Source organism: Cyprinodon variegatus, unplaced genomic scaffold, assembly GCF_000732505.1.
Source record: "Cyprinodon variegatus isolate N-32 unplaced genomic scaffold, C_variegatus-1.0 Scaffold970, whole genome shotgun sequence".
In the NCBI taxonomy this organism is placed as follows: Eukaryota; Metazoa; Chordata; class Actinopteri; order Cyprinodontiformes; family Cyprinodontidae; genus Cyprinodon; species Cyprinodon variegatus.
In genome coordinates this window covers 45452-61181 of record NW_015151423.1, presented here as the reverse complement: position 1 = coordinate 61181, position 15730 = coordinate 45452, and the positions used below count along the sequence as shown (strand labels likewise).

General features: G+C 43.1%; 1 protein-coding gene across 5 annotated transcripts in view; it reads left to right on the top strand.

Moving 5' to 3' along the window:
• Nucleotides 1-430: 430 nt before the first annotated feature.
• The window catches only part of keap1 (kelch like ECH associated protein 1), a 19373-nt gene continuing 4073 nt past the window's right edge, over nucleotides 431-15730 (top strand). Inside the window, exons 1-6 of one of the 5 annotated variants that reach the window (XM_015398888.1) lie at nucleotides 431-513; nucleotides 4816-5797; nucleotides 5898-6143; nucleotides 10301-10977; nucleotides 12623-12828; nucleotides 15117-15293. In XM_015398888.1, the coding sequence (XP_015254374.1) occupies nucleotides 5492-5797; nucleotides 5898-6143; nucleotides 10301-10977; nucleotides 12623-12828; nucleotides 15117-15293 (1612 nt within the window). In that variant the 5' untranslated portion in view covers nucleotides 431-513; nucleotides 4816-5491. The other 4 variants (XM_015398889.1, XM_015398890.1, XM_015398891.1 and 1 more) reach the window with 4 other exon arrangements.

Below are 15730 nucleotides of genomic sequence, written 5' to 3'. Positions count from 1 at the left end.
GATAGATAGATAGATAGATAGATTTTTTTTTTTTTTTTCAAAATTTGACATTTAAATCCTAAGATTGGAAATCCTGTTTAAACAGTGTTTGTTAATTATATAAAGATATTCAATATATTAAATATGTATCATTAACTTTAGTTGAAATCGAGGTTTTCTGCAATTGTATATATTCTTTCAACTCCCAAGGTACTGTTCATCAGCGTTTACTATGCATTAAATAATATTACCCTGAATGGGCTGCATGTTTTGGCAGTGGTTTAAGTTCTGGCCCGCTTTTCCTTCATTCTGAGAATTCCTTCAAACTAAAAGTCCCCTCTCTGATGACGTAGTCACCCTCCATTACACGTACACAGAGGCGGACCTCGCGCTCTAAAGAAAGGCTCTTATTGTGAAAGCGCATGGGAGGCTCGACACAATGCTTAGTCACGGTGAGTTACAGCTTCCCCCCCCAACACCTCTTCCCTATGTGGCCACAGATCAGTACACCATGATGGAGGAATCGAGCCAGACGTGAGTTTATTTTATTTTCTTTATAATGTAACCTCTCACTGACAGTTAATACTACTAGTGTGAGCTGCTTTGATTAGCAAGCAGTTGGTTTATTGTATAAACTCTGTAGGCAGGTTTGTTTTAACATGTTTATGTGGCTCTTAAAGCCGTTTATTAGTCGGACCCTCGCTGTCAGCTGTTTCCAAATTGTTAACTTATTGTCCGCGAAGTGTCGTTTTATCGCGACACCCCGGCCACCGTAGCGTCCTCACACAGACCCACAGCCGACTGCTCCTCGTCAGTTCCACGGTCCACGCCAGCTGCTTGTAACATTTGGATGAAAACAAGCCGCGGAGACGCTGACCTTTTTTATTTGGAGGAGCGGCTTTGTGTGAACGCAGGCAGGTAGATGGCGCGGTGCAGGCTTATGTAAGGACGAGCCCCGCTTCTGGGTCATGTTTTGGTACATCCAGTTCCACTGTTCCCTCAGAGCGGGTCTCCACGATGAGTCACCCAATCGCTACGCTTACACAATGCTCTGTTTTGTTTCTGTTTCGGCTCGTCTTGGTTTGGCAGCTTAGAAGCCAAACAAGTCGGTGAGGCAGCTGCAGGGGACCCAGGTGATGCCTCGTCACCCGCTGGATGGCACCAAGCCCTGCACGGTGGCTCTGGGGGGAGGATCTACGGGGTGGAAACTTAAAAACTCATGATCGTCACATTGTTCAATGGACATTTGCAGGCATCGTCAAAGAAACCTATCAGATTAAAGCCTCTGTCGTTCCTGATATGCTTAAATCTAAACAAATGTAGCTCAAACTGTAACAGGACCACTTTCCAAAAGGTAGTAGAATTACCCCCCACAGCATAATGCTGCCACCACCATTCATTCCTCTAACGGAGGCATGTTTCTATGCTTTCAGTCCTCCTGCTCAAGGGCAAATTATACTTCTGCAACTCTATTAGTACTCTAATATAATATTAATTAAAATGTGAATGTATTTCAAAGACCCTGTGATACAACAGAAACAGTCCTACATAAAAACGGACCTGAGGTACTCCTCATTTGTTTACCACCAAACCAACCTAGAGCAAACTCTAGATGTTTTCATTTGTGATGGTTTAACAGGACAGTCTTTTTTGTTTTCCAGGACCACCAAATTGACTTGTTGACCATAAAGGGCAGATTATACTTCTGCAACCGCACACATCAAATGTCGCTTGGTTCTGGTCGCGAACCTGTCTTGCTGGTATGCTTCTGCAACGTCGGTCTGGAATTACTAGGGACGCACAGCAGTTTCCCGCCAAAGCGCAAGGGGGAAGCCTGTTCGAGAACTGGCAAGAGTGTTTATCTTCCAAAACAATAATGGCGCGTCTGCAAGATATCACGGTCATGGAGATAGATCTAGAGTTGCTAGACATCGAAGAGGAACAGGTTCTGTTTATAGAGTTGGCAAAAAGACCTATTAACCTTTCGTCGTAGTTGTTCCTCGGTTTTTAAAAATGGCGCACCCTGGAGTGGTCGTCCCTCGAGAAGGACGACCACACAGACAGCCGGAAAGGCATGTGAAGGACCAATCACAGCTGCTTTTTGTCTGCGCAATTCACTTGAGTTCTGTGCTGGTTTACGCCCCTCCGACGCGTGGTCAGGATTTTTTTGAGGCGCTCGACGACGGTTGCAGAAGCTCTGTGTGGGGGTGTGGTTGCGCACAGAGAGAGATTTGGGGGATGCTGAGGCTATGCGTCAGAAGCATAAATTGACCTTCACACTGGGCCTGATTCTGCTGGAGGTTCCTTGTTAAAGGGAATTTTTCCTCTCCGCTGTCGCTACATGCATGCTCAGTGTGAGGGATTGATGTCAGTGAGTTGATGCAACCAGCTGGGAAACCAGCTGGTTGAATTGTGTCTGTAAAGTGCTTTTTGGGGGAGTGTTGTTCTAGTGTTTAGAGCTGTGCACTGGTGCTCTCAGAAGGTTGTAAGTATCCGGTTCGTTTCCCACAGCCTGCACTCTGGGTCCCTGAGTAAGACCTTTAACCCCACACTGCTCCCTGGGCTCTGCACAATGACAGCCCACTACTAACCAAGGGGATGTGTTAAATGCAGAAGTTCAATTATTATTTTTTTGTGAATTGGCGTTGTATATATAAACTGAATTGAATAAGTCTAGCGTCACACCGGGTTTGACATGGCCGATCTAGCACAGGGATATGCTTTTTCCTACCCCCTCAGGCTAGAAATCGATTACCTCCTTCAATTCGGCTGCATCTGTTTCTGCTGAAGTGAAGCATGCCCACAGCATGATGCTGCCACCTCTTGAGCCTAACAGATGCAGCTGATATTGCTTCTAGCAATCGACCCTGACAATGTGATGTTTTTGAAGCTTTTTTATTGTTAAAGATGGAAATCGCTTTGATAAGATCGCAGACTTGTAAAATTTAACTTTTATCTAATAAAACGCATAAAAGTTTAACTTATTATTGGGTTAAACCTCTTCTTGGTGGGGTCTAGTGGGCTTTTTTTTGCCACGTATAAAAATAAAAATGAGCTAAAATAGTTGTAAACATTTGGCAAAAGCTTATTTAGCTGATAGTGGTGTTTGAGGAATTTTTATCACATGCATGGTGATACACGAGTTGCTTGTTTGCCATTCAAAGGTTTCTGTGCCTTGCACAGAGGGAGCAGGAGTTGAGCAATGTGTTCTGTTCTGGAAATGTTTTACTCGGAACTGTTACTGAGAGATAAAAGTGCTGGAGTCACCGTGAATCACAACATGTTTCATATTACAGTGGGTCCCACTGGCTGACTGACTCATGACGAGCTCCTTGTTGACGTTCCACGCGTCATTAATTGTTGACAGCAGGAGTTGCCTAAAAGAAAACATGCAGATCCGTGATCAGTGCATGCTTATACGGCTGCTCATATGCAACACAGTGCTGTTGTATAATGGAGCGTTAATGTTGCTGTGATTCCTCCTTTTCCAGCGGTCACCAGACTGTTACAGTTGGTTCGCTGTTGCAGGCTGGTCGTGGTCTGAAAAGAGGAAGTCATGTGTGGCGTTAATTTAATTGAATCTCTGTGGAGCTTAAGCTTTCACCTGCCTGAGTCTCTACTAAGAGTCTGCATTTAGTATCACGAGTAAAGCTTCATTTTAGGCCAAATTTTCCATCTAGCTGATCAGCAGGATTATCTGTGGCCACCATTGGCAGGGTTTCAATTCAAGCATAATTATTCATAGTCCGTTTCAGATGACGATGTGCAGAGCTTGCTTTGATATGTGTGTTGTTGCATGAAATATTCCCTCTTTTCTAGCCTGGGATGGGTAGGTCACAGGACAGAGAAAAACATAAAAAAAAAAACACAAAGTCATGCTGGCCGATTGAACCCGAGCCCAGCTTAAACCCTGCAGCCTCCCCTCTTCCTTTCTTCCATTCTCCTCTGTTCTCAGTCATGGGCCTCATAATCTCTTCCAGATGGGATCGCATCGTTCCAATACTTCGGTTTTTTTGAAAGATTTTGAGTCCACGGGTCAATTCAGGTGTTTGTATTCACTCTTTTTTTAAATATTATTTTAGGACTTTTCATTATGGTAAATTAAACTCTGTCTGTTACGCGTCTTGTAGCTTCTCGACATTTTTTTGATGCGGCATCATTAAAACTTCAATTTATCTGCATTTTTTGATGCTCTAGATCTATATCTAGTTTATAGAAAATGTTGGTTAACATCACTTTTTTAGTTTTTTTTCAGATTATCAGTCCCATTTAGATTGGAACTATGACTAGGCCATTCTAACTAATCAACATTGTTCGATCTAAACACCTGAAATTTCCTTTCAGGTGTGTTTTGTTTTTTAAGCAGCCCTCTTCTGCTAGTTAAAGGTTTTCCTTCAAGGATTCGCTCGTTGTTGTACCATCTAAGCATCGCCACAGTTTGATTGGCCGTTTTCTTGTTCAGGTTGACGTGCGTTGTGTTTTCTTTAACGCGCAGCCTCTTTGCATGGAAGGTTACATCTCTGTCTCACTTCCTGCGGTATATTTACAGGTGGGATATTTGCATGAGTTGTGGCAATCTGCAAACAGGAGCTGTTATGGCTAACGTTCACGAGGTGTGAAGATGTCTGCAGCCCGTAGATTTACACTGAAATTAAATTAAACAAATGAATGGTGATTTTGTAATTTCTAAAGTTGTTATTATTGTGTTTTGTTTTGGGTATTGAAGGTAAGAGAGGGTGAAAAAAACTTCAACTCATGAATCCTGCTCTCAGTCTCTAGTGAGATGAATAGTTCTGAATGGGAACTGTGTCTGAACCTCTCTTCTTCTCTTCTCAGCTGTCACCTAAACCAAGTTCTTAGAAGTTGACACAGCGGCGTGAATTCCAGTGTTGGGCAACTTGGAGCAAAGGCCGTCGTCTCAGCTGTCCCCCCCACCCCCTCACTTCGCCTCAGGTCCAAGGGACACCAAGTGAAGCTTGTAGCACATTTGGCTCTGTTATCGCTGTTAGGAGTCAACAACCTTCCGGCTATCTGGCTTGTCTCCTGTCAGCCAGACGTTAAACTCTTATTGCCGCTCTGGATTATGTGCCATCCCCTTTGTTTTTTGTACCTTTAAGGAACGATTCAAAAGTTTGAGGAATTCTGTGAGAAAGCATCAGCGCAGCTAAAGCCAACAGTTGAACTGAATGTTGCTTTGAGTTTTAGTTCCGGCCTTATTTTTCCATTTCTGCAAAGAGGATTCCTTCGCTTTGAAAAGTGCCACCATGTTGGAGCTCAGCGCAACGCCACTCCCAGCAACGAGGAGGAATTTGGATCCAAGTATCTTGTGATGCCTTAATGAACCATTTAAAAAGACTTCTCTGTTAAACCTGATAGCTTTTCTGTAGTCCCCCCCCCGCTTTAAACCCTTACTTTATTTAACCCGTCTGCATGAGGTGCAGGGATGCCGCATCACGCCGTGCGCAGTTCATGAGAGAGGGGTTTCATGTGGAGCAGAGCGGGAAGGTAGGAAATGACAGAGTGCCTGACAGAATGCAAGGCGCTGGTGACTCCATCCACGCGCAACGGTCACCGCGTCTTCAGCTACACGCTGGAGAGCCACACGGCGGCGGCCTTCGCCATCATGAACGAGCTGCGCCTGGAGAGGCAGCTGTGTGATGTCACCCTCCGCGTGCGCTACAAGGACCTCGAGGCGGTGGACTTCGTGGCTCACAAGGTGGTGCTGGCCTCATCATCGCCCGTCTTCAGGGCCATGTTCACCAACGGCCTGAAGGAGTGTGGCATGGAACTGGTTCCCATCGAAGGGATTCACCCCAGAGTGAGTTGCTTCAGTTGAATGTCGAAAAAAAATACATTATTATGTTTGCATTTTTTTTGTGTTCTTCTTATACCTTAACTCCGCCTCAAATCCTGTGCAGGTCATGGACCGACTGATCGAGTTCGCCTACACTGCCAGCATCTCCGTGGGGGAGAAGTGCGTCATCCACGTGATGAACGGAGCCGTCATGTACCAGATAGACAGCGTGGTCAAGGCCTGCTGCGACTTCCTTGTACAGCAGCTTGACCCTAGCAACGCCATTGGCATTGCGAGCTTCGCAGAGCAGATCAGTTGCACAGAGCTCCACCAGAAGGCCAGAGAGTACATCTACATGAACTTCAGCCAGGTACGACCAAAAAGGGAGAATCTTCCTGTCCGAACAGACACACAGGTTAAAGCGGGGTCTGTTGAAGCGAACCATGGATTTATTGAAGTCAAGAACAGACTTTGCTCTGAAACTCTGGTCTGCCATGTTTTTGAAAAAGCAGCTCTACTCTGTCAGTGTTCGATTTTTAACACTAGTGCCACATTTACACTACCCATTTGAAACCGTGCCGAGATCGATCCAAGCACGGTAACAGAGATTACTGTTCAGGGTAGATGGAACGCAACTGAACTGGACAGTATCAGACACAAGCGAACCACACTAAACTAGTACTAGTTTATCAGTAGAGCTCGGCACGGTTCAGCCGTAGCCTCGGTTCTCTGATAACAAAGAGCGCATGAGCAGACCGTACCATCTCCTTACAGTCAGACATTCATAAAAATACTAGCTTCCCTAACGTGCCAAACGATTTCCAGTGATGATTCTGTTTAGCAGTGTGATGAACCTCAACGTCTGTCGTCGTTTCTTGAATCTGTAACCCCCATATTCCACATACTCCCTCAGCGCTCCGATCCGCTGCCCCCACGTACTTCATGCGGAGTACTTTTCTGTCCACTTAGCTGTTCCACATCCACCGCTACTCCTCTGCCCGTCACCCTCCATGTATGTCTTCTTCGTCCTTCTCCGTCAAAATACAGAGCACAGATATTTTTTGCGGCGCTCCTTTCCAGCTAGGTCAGGCTCTGCAATTGCAATAACACCAAGCATGAAAAAGAATGTTGAGAAGATCTGGTTTGTCAAATTGAAACATAGTAACGATGCCGTGGTAACTACAAATTAGAGCATAATTTTATACATTCCCAAAAACTAAGACCGTTTAATTAAAGGATTGGATCCAAACTATTGGTTCTTAAACATATCAGTAAGGAGATTTCTTATCTCCATCAAAATATTTATTTTGTACCGAGAGGCTTAAAAGTTTAATCAAATCCAGTCACAACAACTTTCAAGGGCGCATCTCACAGCTTCAAACAAACCTCTTATCGCAGGTATGGATGAAAAGATGCTGAGAACAAACATAGTTCATACAAACCATGGAGGATCCTAGTTATCCCTGTTACAAAAATCCACAACAAAAAGGAATTTTATAGGTACAAACTGCACATATGCTGGATGTTAATGCGGATATTTTTTTATATGTCGTATTAAATTAAGCATTAATCACCACATGTTTTGCTCCAATGAATTTAATAGTAATATAGTGCATGCTCTCCTCAAGCCCAGAGAAAGTCTGAGCGGAGCAGGATGGGATTAACAGCGGAGGTTGTAGGCTTTGCTTTGAGCAGGCGGTCTGGAGCGGAGCAGGGCACTTGCAGAGGATGTGGGATTTCGGGGTAAGCCCTGATTAGACTATCGTTTGTCGTATCCGATTCCCAAAAGCTGACTCTGCAAAGTAAATTCACTAGAGGTTGCCTTCTTTGCTTGACTAGCCGCAAACATCAAGATATAATGATTATAACTAAACTTTCTGAATGTAGTAGTACCGTAGATCGTCACTAAGAGGAGAGGAACCGTAGTGTAAAGGGCAGATTATACTTCTGCAACCGCACACATCAAATGTTGCTTGGGTCTGGCCGTGAACCAGTTTTGCTGGTATGCTTCTGCATTGGCAGCCTGGAATTTCTAGGGATGCACAGCAGTTTCCTGTCAAAGTGCAAGCTGGAGCCTATTCAAGAACTCGCGAGAACTTTGGTGGATGGTCATCAGAACTTCGGCTGCACATCTGAAAGATATCACGGTCACGGAGATGGATCTAGATGGATGCTAGACATCGAAGAGAAACAGGTTCTGTTAATGGAGTTGGCAAAAAGACCAAGTACCCTTTTGTCGTAGTTGTCCGTTGTAGTCGTTCCTTGGTTTTTCAAAATGGCGCGCACCGGCACCAAATCTAGAAGGACGACCCCAGAGACAGCTAGAAAGGCATACCAAGGACCAATCACAACTGCTTTTTGTCTGCGCACGTCTGCCGGTTTGCGACCATCAGACGTGTAGTCAGGACTTTTTTTAGGTGCGCAACGACAGTTGCAGAACCTCTGCACGGGGGGCGAGGTTGTGCACAGAGACGAATTTGACGGTTGCAGAGGCTATGCCTCAGAAGCATAAATTGGCATTAAATGGTCGTAAGGAACCAAGCTCCGCACGGTTAACTGATCCAAGCTGGGTCCGAACTCTGCTTGGATCGGTTCCAGAGGGTAGTGTAAATTTGGGTTTATGCTTATGGGTCTGGATGTTTGTGTCAGTCGTCATCTAGAGTTTCAGAGGGTAGTGTAAATTGGGTTTAAAACTCCCAGAATTCTGATCGGACTAGAACTCCCACTGGCAGTCAATTTGATGAGTGACACATTTGCCAATAGAATCCAAGAATAGGGGTGATGTCATCGACTGAAATGGTTCTTTTGTGCCATAAAAAATCCATTGTTGATATGTAAACTTTAAAACAGGTCTACCGTAATATATATTTTTTAAAGAATGTATTGTATGCTATTATTATTATTTGTATTCTAAATTGGTATTAAGAATAAATCAGTAAAATAAATAAGACCATTTTACTTTACAGGTTCAAAGTTTGAAATTACTATTTTATTTACAGAAAGGGATTTCCAGCACACCACCTTTTCACATTTAAGACAAACATCATATGAGCGTTTTTTTTGTTTGTTTTTTTATGTGAGGCACCTTGCACTGTTTTCTTTGCCTCACAAAGCTGCACTTCTGTGGCAGAGGGATTGGTAAATTACGGCTCTCTGGAGCGCATGTGGTTGGCACGCAACTGTTTTACCAGGCCAAGGATAAAATCTCTGCGTGAGACGGTGACGTTCAAACAGCTCCTGAACAAAACCAACAGGTTTAGAACTGCTATGTCCAGGAGATTGTAAAAGGCCATCTTTGTGCCACCTTGGAGCTTTTACAGAATACTTTCTAATCATCTGATCCAACACATCCACCTCAATTTTTGTCGGCCTCTCCATCTCCACTCGAATCGCTATCATTAATATTTTGAAGCATTTTTAAAGCCAGTTCCGCTGTGACATTTTTTTCTGAAAGCCATTTTTCCATATTAGCCAAAGAGTTCCAGAGTTTCCTAGGTAGAATGTTGGTTGCTAGGCAACGGTATGAATGTCAATCATCCGCAGGAAGAATTTACAATGCAACTAATAGTTACTTAACTAATAGTAACTAAACTAATAGTTTTTTTTTTAGGTTTTTTATTTTACTTAAAAAAACAACGTGAAGATGGGGGAAATATAGAATAAGAAAATGACCAACATAAGATAAATGAGGAGAGCACAAATTTTTAAACATCCCCACCCGGCTCCTCAACACCTTCTCCAGGCATCATCCTCATCATTATCGTCCTCTGCTTCCCCTGAGCCAGGAGAAGCGAGTGCTTCAGGAGCTGGAGGCAGTAGTAGCAGCTCAACAACAACTGATGGGGTGAAGCCCAGGCAGCAGGCCCCTAATCAGGCCCCAGATCCTCTCCCACCAGGGTAAAAATCCCATTTGGATGCTAAGATCCTATCCAGATCCGTCTGACATCACTGCTGCCAAGCAAACATGAATGAGGCGCATTCCATAACTAGATATAGTTAATATCGCAATGTTTTGTTTTTTTTTTTATGACTGCTGCTTACCTTATCAAGGCTGCACTTTAAAGAATGAAATTGTCTAGAGAGCTGTAATAAACAAAATTTCTTTTTATTTACACTTGTTTACAAAATGACAAAATGAATCTGTCCGTCTAAATGTAAATAAAGTTCTTTCACTTCAAAAACTCAGAACCGTCAAAAGGACTGCTGCTTTAGGAGTTGTAGTGTTAAGGGCCTCCCTCGGCTTCACACCTGCATGTAATGATAACGCGATGAGTCATGATCTCTCATAACAGGGTTTACTTGAGGTCAGAGCACACCTTACTGCCGGAGATGGGTGAACACTGGGAAAATAGAGGAAACGAGAGCATGGTTTAATGTTTGGAGCCCAAGCTTTGCTTTGCAGTTTGGTTCTGATTAGTTAAAAGCTTGTGTGATTCAAAAAGACATTTTAATCAACACTTGAATTACAAACACATTCCAGTGAGAAGTTGCATAACAGATTAAAAGCGTCTCTACTTCCTCTCCCAGGTTTCGACCCAGGAGGAGTTCTTTAACCTGTCCCAGTGTCAGCTGGTCAACCTCATCAGCCGCGACGAGCTCAACGTACGTTGCGAGTCCGAGGTCTTCCACGCCTGTGTGGCCTGGGTGCACTACGACCAGGAGAACCGCCGGCCGTACGTCCAAGCCTTGCTCCAGGCTGTCCGCTGCCATTCCCTCACTCCCAACTTCCTGCAGACTCAGCTCCAGTCTTTGGACTGGGACCCTCAGTGTAAAGACTACTTGGCTCAGATCTTCCAGGACCTCACACTCCACAAACCCACCAAAGTGGTTCCTTGCCGAACGCCCAAGGTCCCGCAGCTCATCTACACAGCCGGCGGGTATTTCCGTCAGTCTCTCAGCTACCTGGAGGCCTACAACCCCTGTACGGGATCCTGGCTGAGGCTGGCCGACCTGCAGGTTCCCCGCAGCGGGCTGGCGGCCTGCGTGATCAGCGGACTGTTCTACGCAGTCGGCGGCAGAAACAACGCGCCGGACGGGAACATGGACTCCAACGCTCTGGACTGCTACAACCCTATGAACAACTGCTGGCTTCCTTGCGCGCCCATGAGCGTTCCCAGGAACCGGATCGGGGTTGGCGTCATCGATGGCATGATTTATGCCGTTGGCGGATCACACGGATGCATCCATCATAACAGCGTGGAAAGGTAATGGAGCCCTGCTAACGGCAGCTGATACCAACAGGTGCAATCTGAGGAAGTTCTGCTTTTATTTGAAGCTTCTTGATCCGTGATGATTAGATGTCTTTTTGTAGGAGTTTTAGTGGTTTGCTTCTTCCCAGAAGGTGATATTTATAGTGCAGACTTAGGTTTTTGGTATGTCGCCTGTTTCCCCAACCATTAGAAAACTTCCTGGAAATGTTTCAGTGACCTTCCACTTCCTGGAATCTGTCTGAAGTTTGCTCAGGGTTATTTATATGCTACTTTTCCACAGAGCAAAATATTGCATTTTAAAAATCCTTACGACATACTAATATCATCCTAGTCTTTCCTTGATTGCTTTATTTAAGCCCAAACACATGAAGTGACATCACCAGATCAAGAAAAATAACGCAGCTGCATTCCTGTCCTCCAGTACCGCCTCAAACTTTTAGATTAAATGTAATGTTTTTATGTATTTTGGTTTTATGTGATGGGACAACACAAAGTAGCATCTGATTGTGAGGGTAAAGATAATAAATAGGGTTTAAAAATCTTTATATAAGCAAAAAGCTGAAAAGTCCGGCAATCAGTTATATTTGCTTTGATACAAGAAATCACTTTCTTAGCACATAGCTTAGCATCAGAAAAGATACAGAAATTCTGCTAAGCCAACAAAGTTTTTGTTTACCTGGATTAGAAAAGAATAAACATAAATATACTTCATAAAGAGCAAAGAATTGAGGCAGAGTGCTGCAGTGACATTTAAAGCAGAATTGGGTTATAAATTAGATCCAGGGGTTCAAACATCTCATGGATCATTGCTAAATCTGTAAAAAGTGAGGGGTGTGAAAATGGATACAAACGTACAGAAACACGGCTTTTCACCTAAACTTCTAGACTTGGAAAATCGAAAATGAATAAGAGGTGCAGTTATGAGAGGGGGGGGGATGCAAAAACCCAAAGCTCAGACAACAGAACATGCTGACTGAAAGCCATAGGAAGTCTTATTTGCTCTACCATCCTCACTGCTTAAACATGGTGTTGGCAGCATCATGCTGTGGTAATGGAAGTATGGATGGAGCTGAATATAAAGCAATTATCAAAGAAAATGTTTTATCATTTGAGACAAATAATTACATTGTGTTAACCTTTAACAATTTTCAACTTAGGAGTAATCCTAGATTATTTTTAAAGCTAAGACCTACAACAACTGCATATCAAAAGACAGTCCTGGATATGTGGTTCAATCTTTAGCCATGATGACTTTCTCATGGAGGATTGATTATGTTTTGCATTTGAGGCTGAAAACAAAGCAAACTGACATTAATCCAGACATAAGAATAACTGACTGATTAAGCCAGATCATCTGTGAAAGAGTAACAGCCTGCCTTAATTGTTAGATAGTAAGGGGGGTGACTTATCACAGCAAATCTACAGACTGCAGATATCAAGAGGAAATTAGTGCGACACAGCTGGACGTACAGATTCATACTCTGACGTAAAGTGGTAGGAGGAGGGAAAAATCAGAATGAACTGGAAATGATAGATGAATTGAAATAAAGGATGCTTATTGTGACTTCTCAGAAATCTCAGCAGACATCTGCCTTTTGAGTTTACAGCAGCAGCATAAAGCACATGTCATGTCCCACAGGTATGATCCGGAGCGAGACCAGTGGCAGCTGGTGGCCCCGATGTTAACGAGGCGAATAGGAGTGGGCGTCGCAGTGATTAACCGGCTTCTTTACGCCGTCGGGGGCTTCGACGGCGCCAACCGGCTCAGCTCCTGCGAGTGCTACTACCCCGAGCGGGACGAGTGGAGGACCATGGCGCCCATGAACACCGTGCGGTCTGGAGCTGGTAAGCACTGAGGGGGAGGAGGAGGAGGAGGAGGGGAAAACCAGCTTTGTAATGATAAACCCTCTGAACTGTGAGGCTGGAACGTTGCACAACCGGTTGTGCAATATTCCCACTTTGTTTTTAAAGTTCTAGAAACATTTGCCACACAAGGAATTTTGGTTTATGCTTGTGAAAACAATGAGGCATTTGATCGAGAGCAGAATCAGACCAGCTGCCCAGGATATGAAACTTTCCTAGCTATTTATTTTTATTCTGAAAAAATCTTTATATAGTTCCATTTTAGAGCTAATGTCATCTCAAAGCCCTTTACAAGACAGACAGGAACAGATTTATATAGACTGATAAAGTCTGATCTCAGCTTCATCTATTAAAGGTTACAAATAATCCTGCAGTGACAGAAGTTAGCCAACATTTCCCGTTTCACCTAGCCTCATATGACCTTCACTTTTGCAGAAGTAAAAAGTAGATACAATCAATATTCCTTTGTTGGTGTTTTTATTTTTCCAAAATATTAAGCTATAAATCCAAAGGAGGATTATGTGAATGTCTGTTAAGTTTTTTAAAAGCCTTGTTTTACTGCCTTCTGCTGTGGTCCATTTGCACAAGAGGGAAGACTTGCTGCAATGAACCGTCCATTCATTTCCCAATCAAATATTCTTTTTTTTTGTCTCCATTTAACATCTAAGAATCTTTTTATTAACTTTTTTGGCAAAAAAAAAAACTCTGGAGCTTTAAAATTGCAAAACAAAACAAAAACCTTTTAGTTTAACACTTGATGCATTTATTACGAGTGATGGTGTGGTATCCATGTCTAAGACAGAAATAAAGCTGAAGTCTTAAATAAACTCTCTTCTGGCTCCTAGTGACTGTGTTTGCTAAAGGTTAGCATGCTTGTAGATCTGCAAAAAACAACCATTTTTCTAATTGTTTGATCTGTTGATTTATTTTTAATTGATCATCATTGGAATGAGTTAAACACTGTTAGACTGGCCGTTTTAAAAATATTGCTGCTGTTTTTAGAATCTGACCATTTTTCTGAGGTTCTTTACCTGACATTGAAACAAACACAACAGATGATCGCAATAATGCACATATTAATTCTGGCATACATATAAGGGTATTTTATTTGACTTTGATTGAATGCCTTTTAGATGGTTATTGATTGGGTTTGACTTTGGTTCCATCTTGGATTTAGTTTTAGGCAATGAAATTTCGTTTTGTACAACGTTCATGACATTTCCATTCCTTAAAGTGCCGCTGTGATCAAATGTAAACGGTGTGGGAGAAGAAGGAAAAAAAAAATGCATTGATGATGCATATTTTGTGGAATTGTCATGAGCCGTATCAGGCTGGCGCCTACAGGCGCCGCCATGATGTTTATGGTCTGCTGCGTCGCTTTGACTGAAAGGAAAATGGCAAACTCGTCTGAACCATGGTGGCATTTTCAGGAATTAGAAAATCTAATTGATAAAGTGAAGTAATTAGCATGAAAACAAAAGATCCTCTGAAGTTAACAATTGCTCCACCTCTAAAGACATATTGCTCGTGTGGGAACAGAGGCGAGATACCTCAGGCTGCTTCTCCTATCGTCTCGGATTAGAAAGTCCCTTCTGTGGCCGAAACACCTGAAAACACAGGTATAGTGAGCCGCTGTCCTCCCAGTGGGCCTGTTTCTGCCATCCTGTCACCTCTGCTATATAAAATCAGCTGCAAGGGGTGATTGTGTCCATCCTACAGTGTTGGATGGAAACTTTGGATGCTATGATTTCATGTTCGGTCTTCATGAAGAGTGAAGATTTAACAAACCAACTTCTGGACTGGATCCTCTCAGCCTACTTTTCTTTACTGTCAAAGTGTTGGCCTAGTGGTTAGAGCAGTGCGCTTGTGCTCTGAGAAGGTTGCATGTATCCAGTTTGGTCCCCACAGTGTGCATGGTGAGTCCCTGAACAAGACCCTTAACCCCACATTTCTCCTTGGGCGCCACGCAGTATCAGTGCTCTGCTCCTCAATGGGATGGGTTAAATGCAGAGAGCGAATTTCTCTAATGTGAGATCAATGAATTTCAATTATAAATTATGTTATTATTAAAAATATTATACAGTTCAATTTATAGAACACCAATTTACAATATATGTCATCTCAAAGCGCTTTAGATCCATGGAGAACCAGCTGATTACACTAGTGATAGTCATGCTGTATATATGTGATACACGCTGCACTTTTTGACTGTTTCCACTCTAAATAATGATCAATAAATTCATAAGTAATCCTTATTTTCCTTTTTTTAGGTGTGTGCGCTCTGGGCAATCAAATCTTTGTAATGGGCGGATATGACGGCACCAACCAGCTGAACACTGTGGAGCGCTACGATGTGGAAACGGACACGTGGAACTTCGCCGCCTCCATGGGGCACAGGCGCAGTGCGCTGGGAGTCACCGCATTACATGGCCGCATTTATGTGTTAGGTGAGTTTCAGTCTGATCTTAGATTTTAATCTTCCCGGAACGTATAGAAAAAAACTTAATAATAATCCTTGTGTTTGGTTTTATTTGCATGGACCATTGAACTCTGTAAATGTATTCCAAGTTTAGAGTTTTTGTTGAAGATTACAATATGAACTGTGTGAAGTTGAAACGGTCATGATCATAGTGGATCCGGGGAACACTTGGGATATTTCTTCCTTATATCTTTCTCCCTTTTACTTTTGTCTGGATTTAGAATTGTTAAATCCAATAATAATATACAGTAATACATTTTTCCGGACCATATTACATGCAACGTGAGCATAAAAAGCACCAGCATGCAGTTGATAATCGAGGGTAGAGTGACAGGGTTCCCGCGGGTCCTTAAAAAGTCTTAAAAGGCATTGAATTCTTCAAAATAAAACTAAGGCCTTAATTGG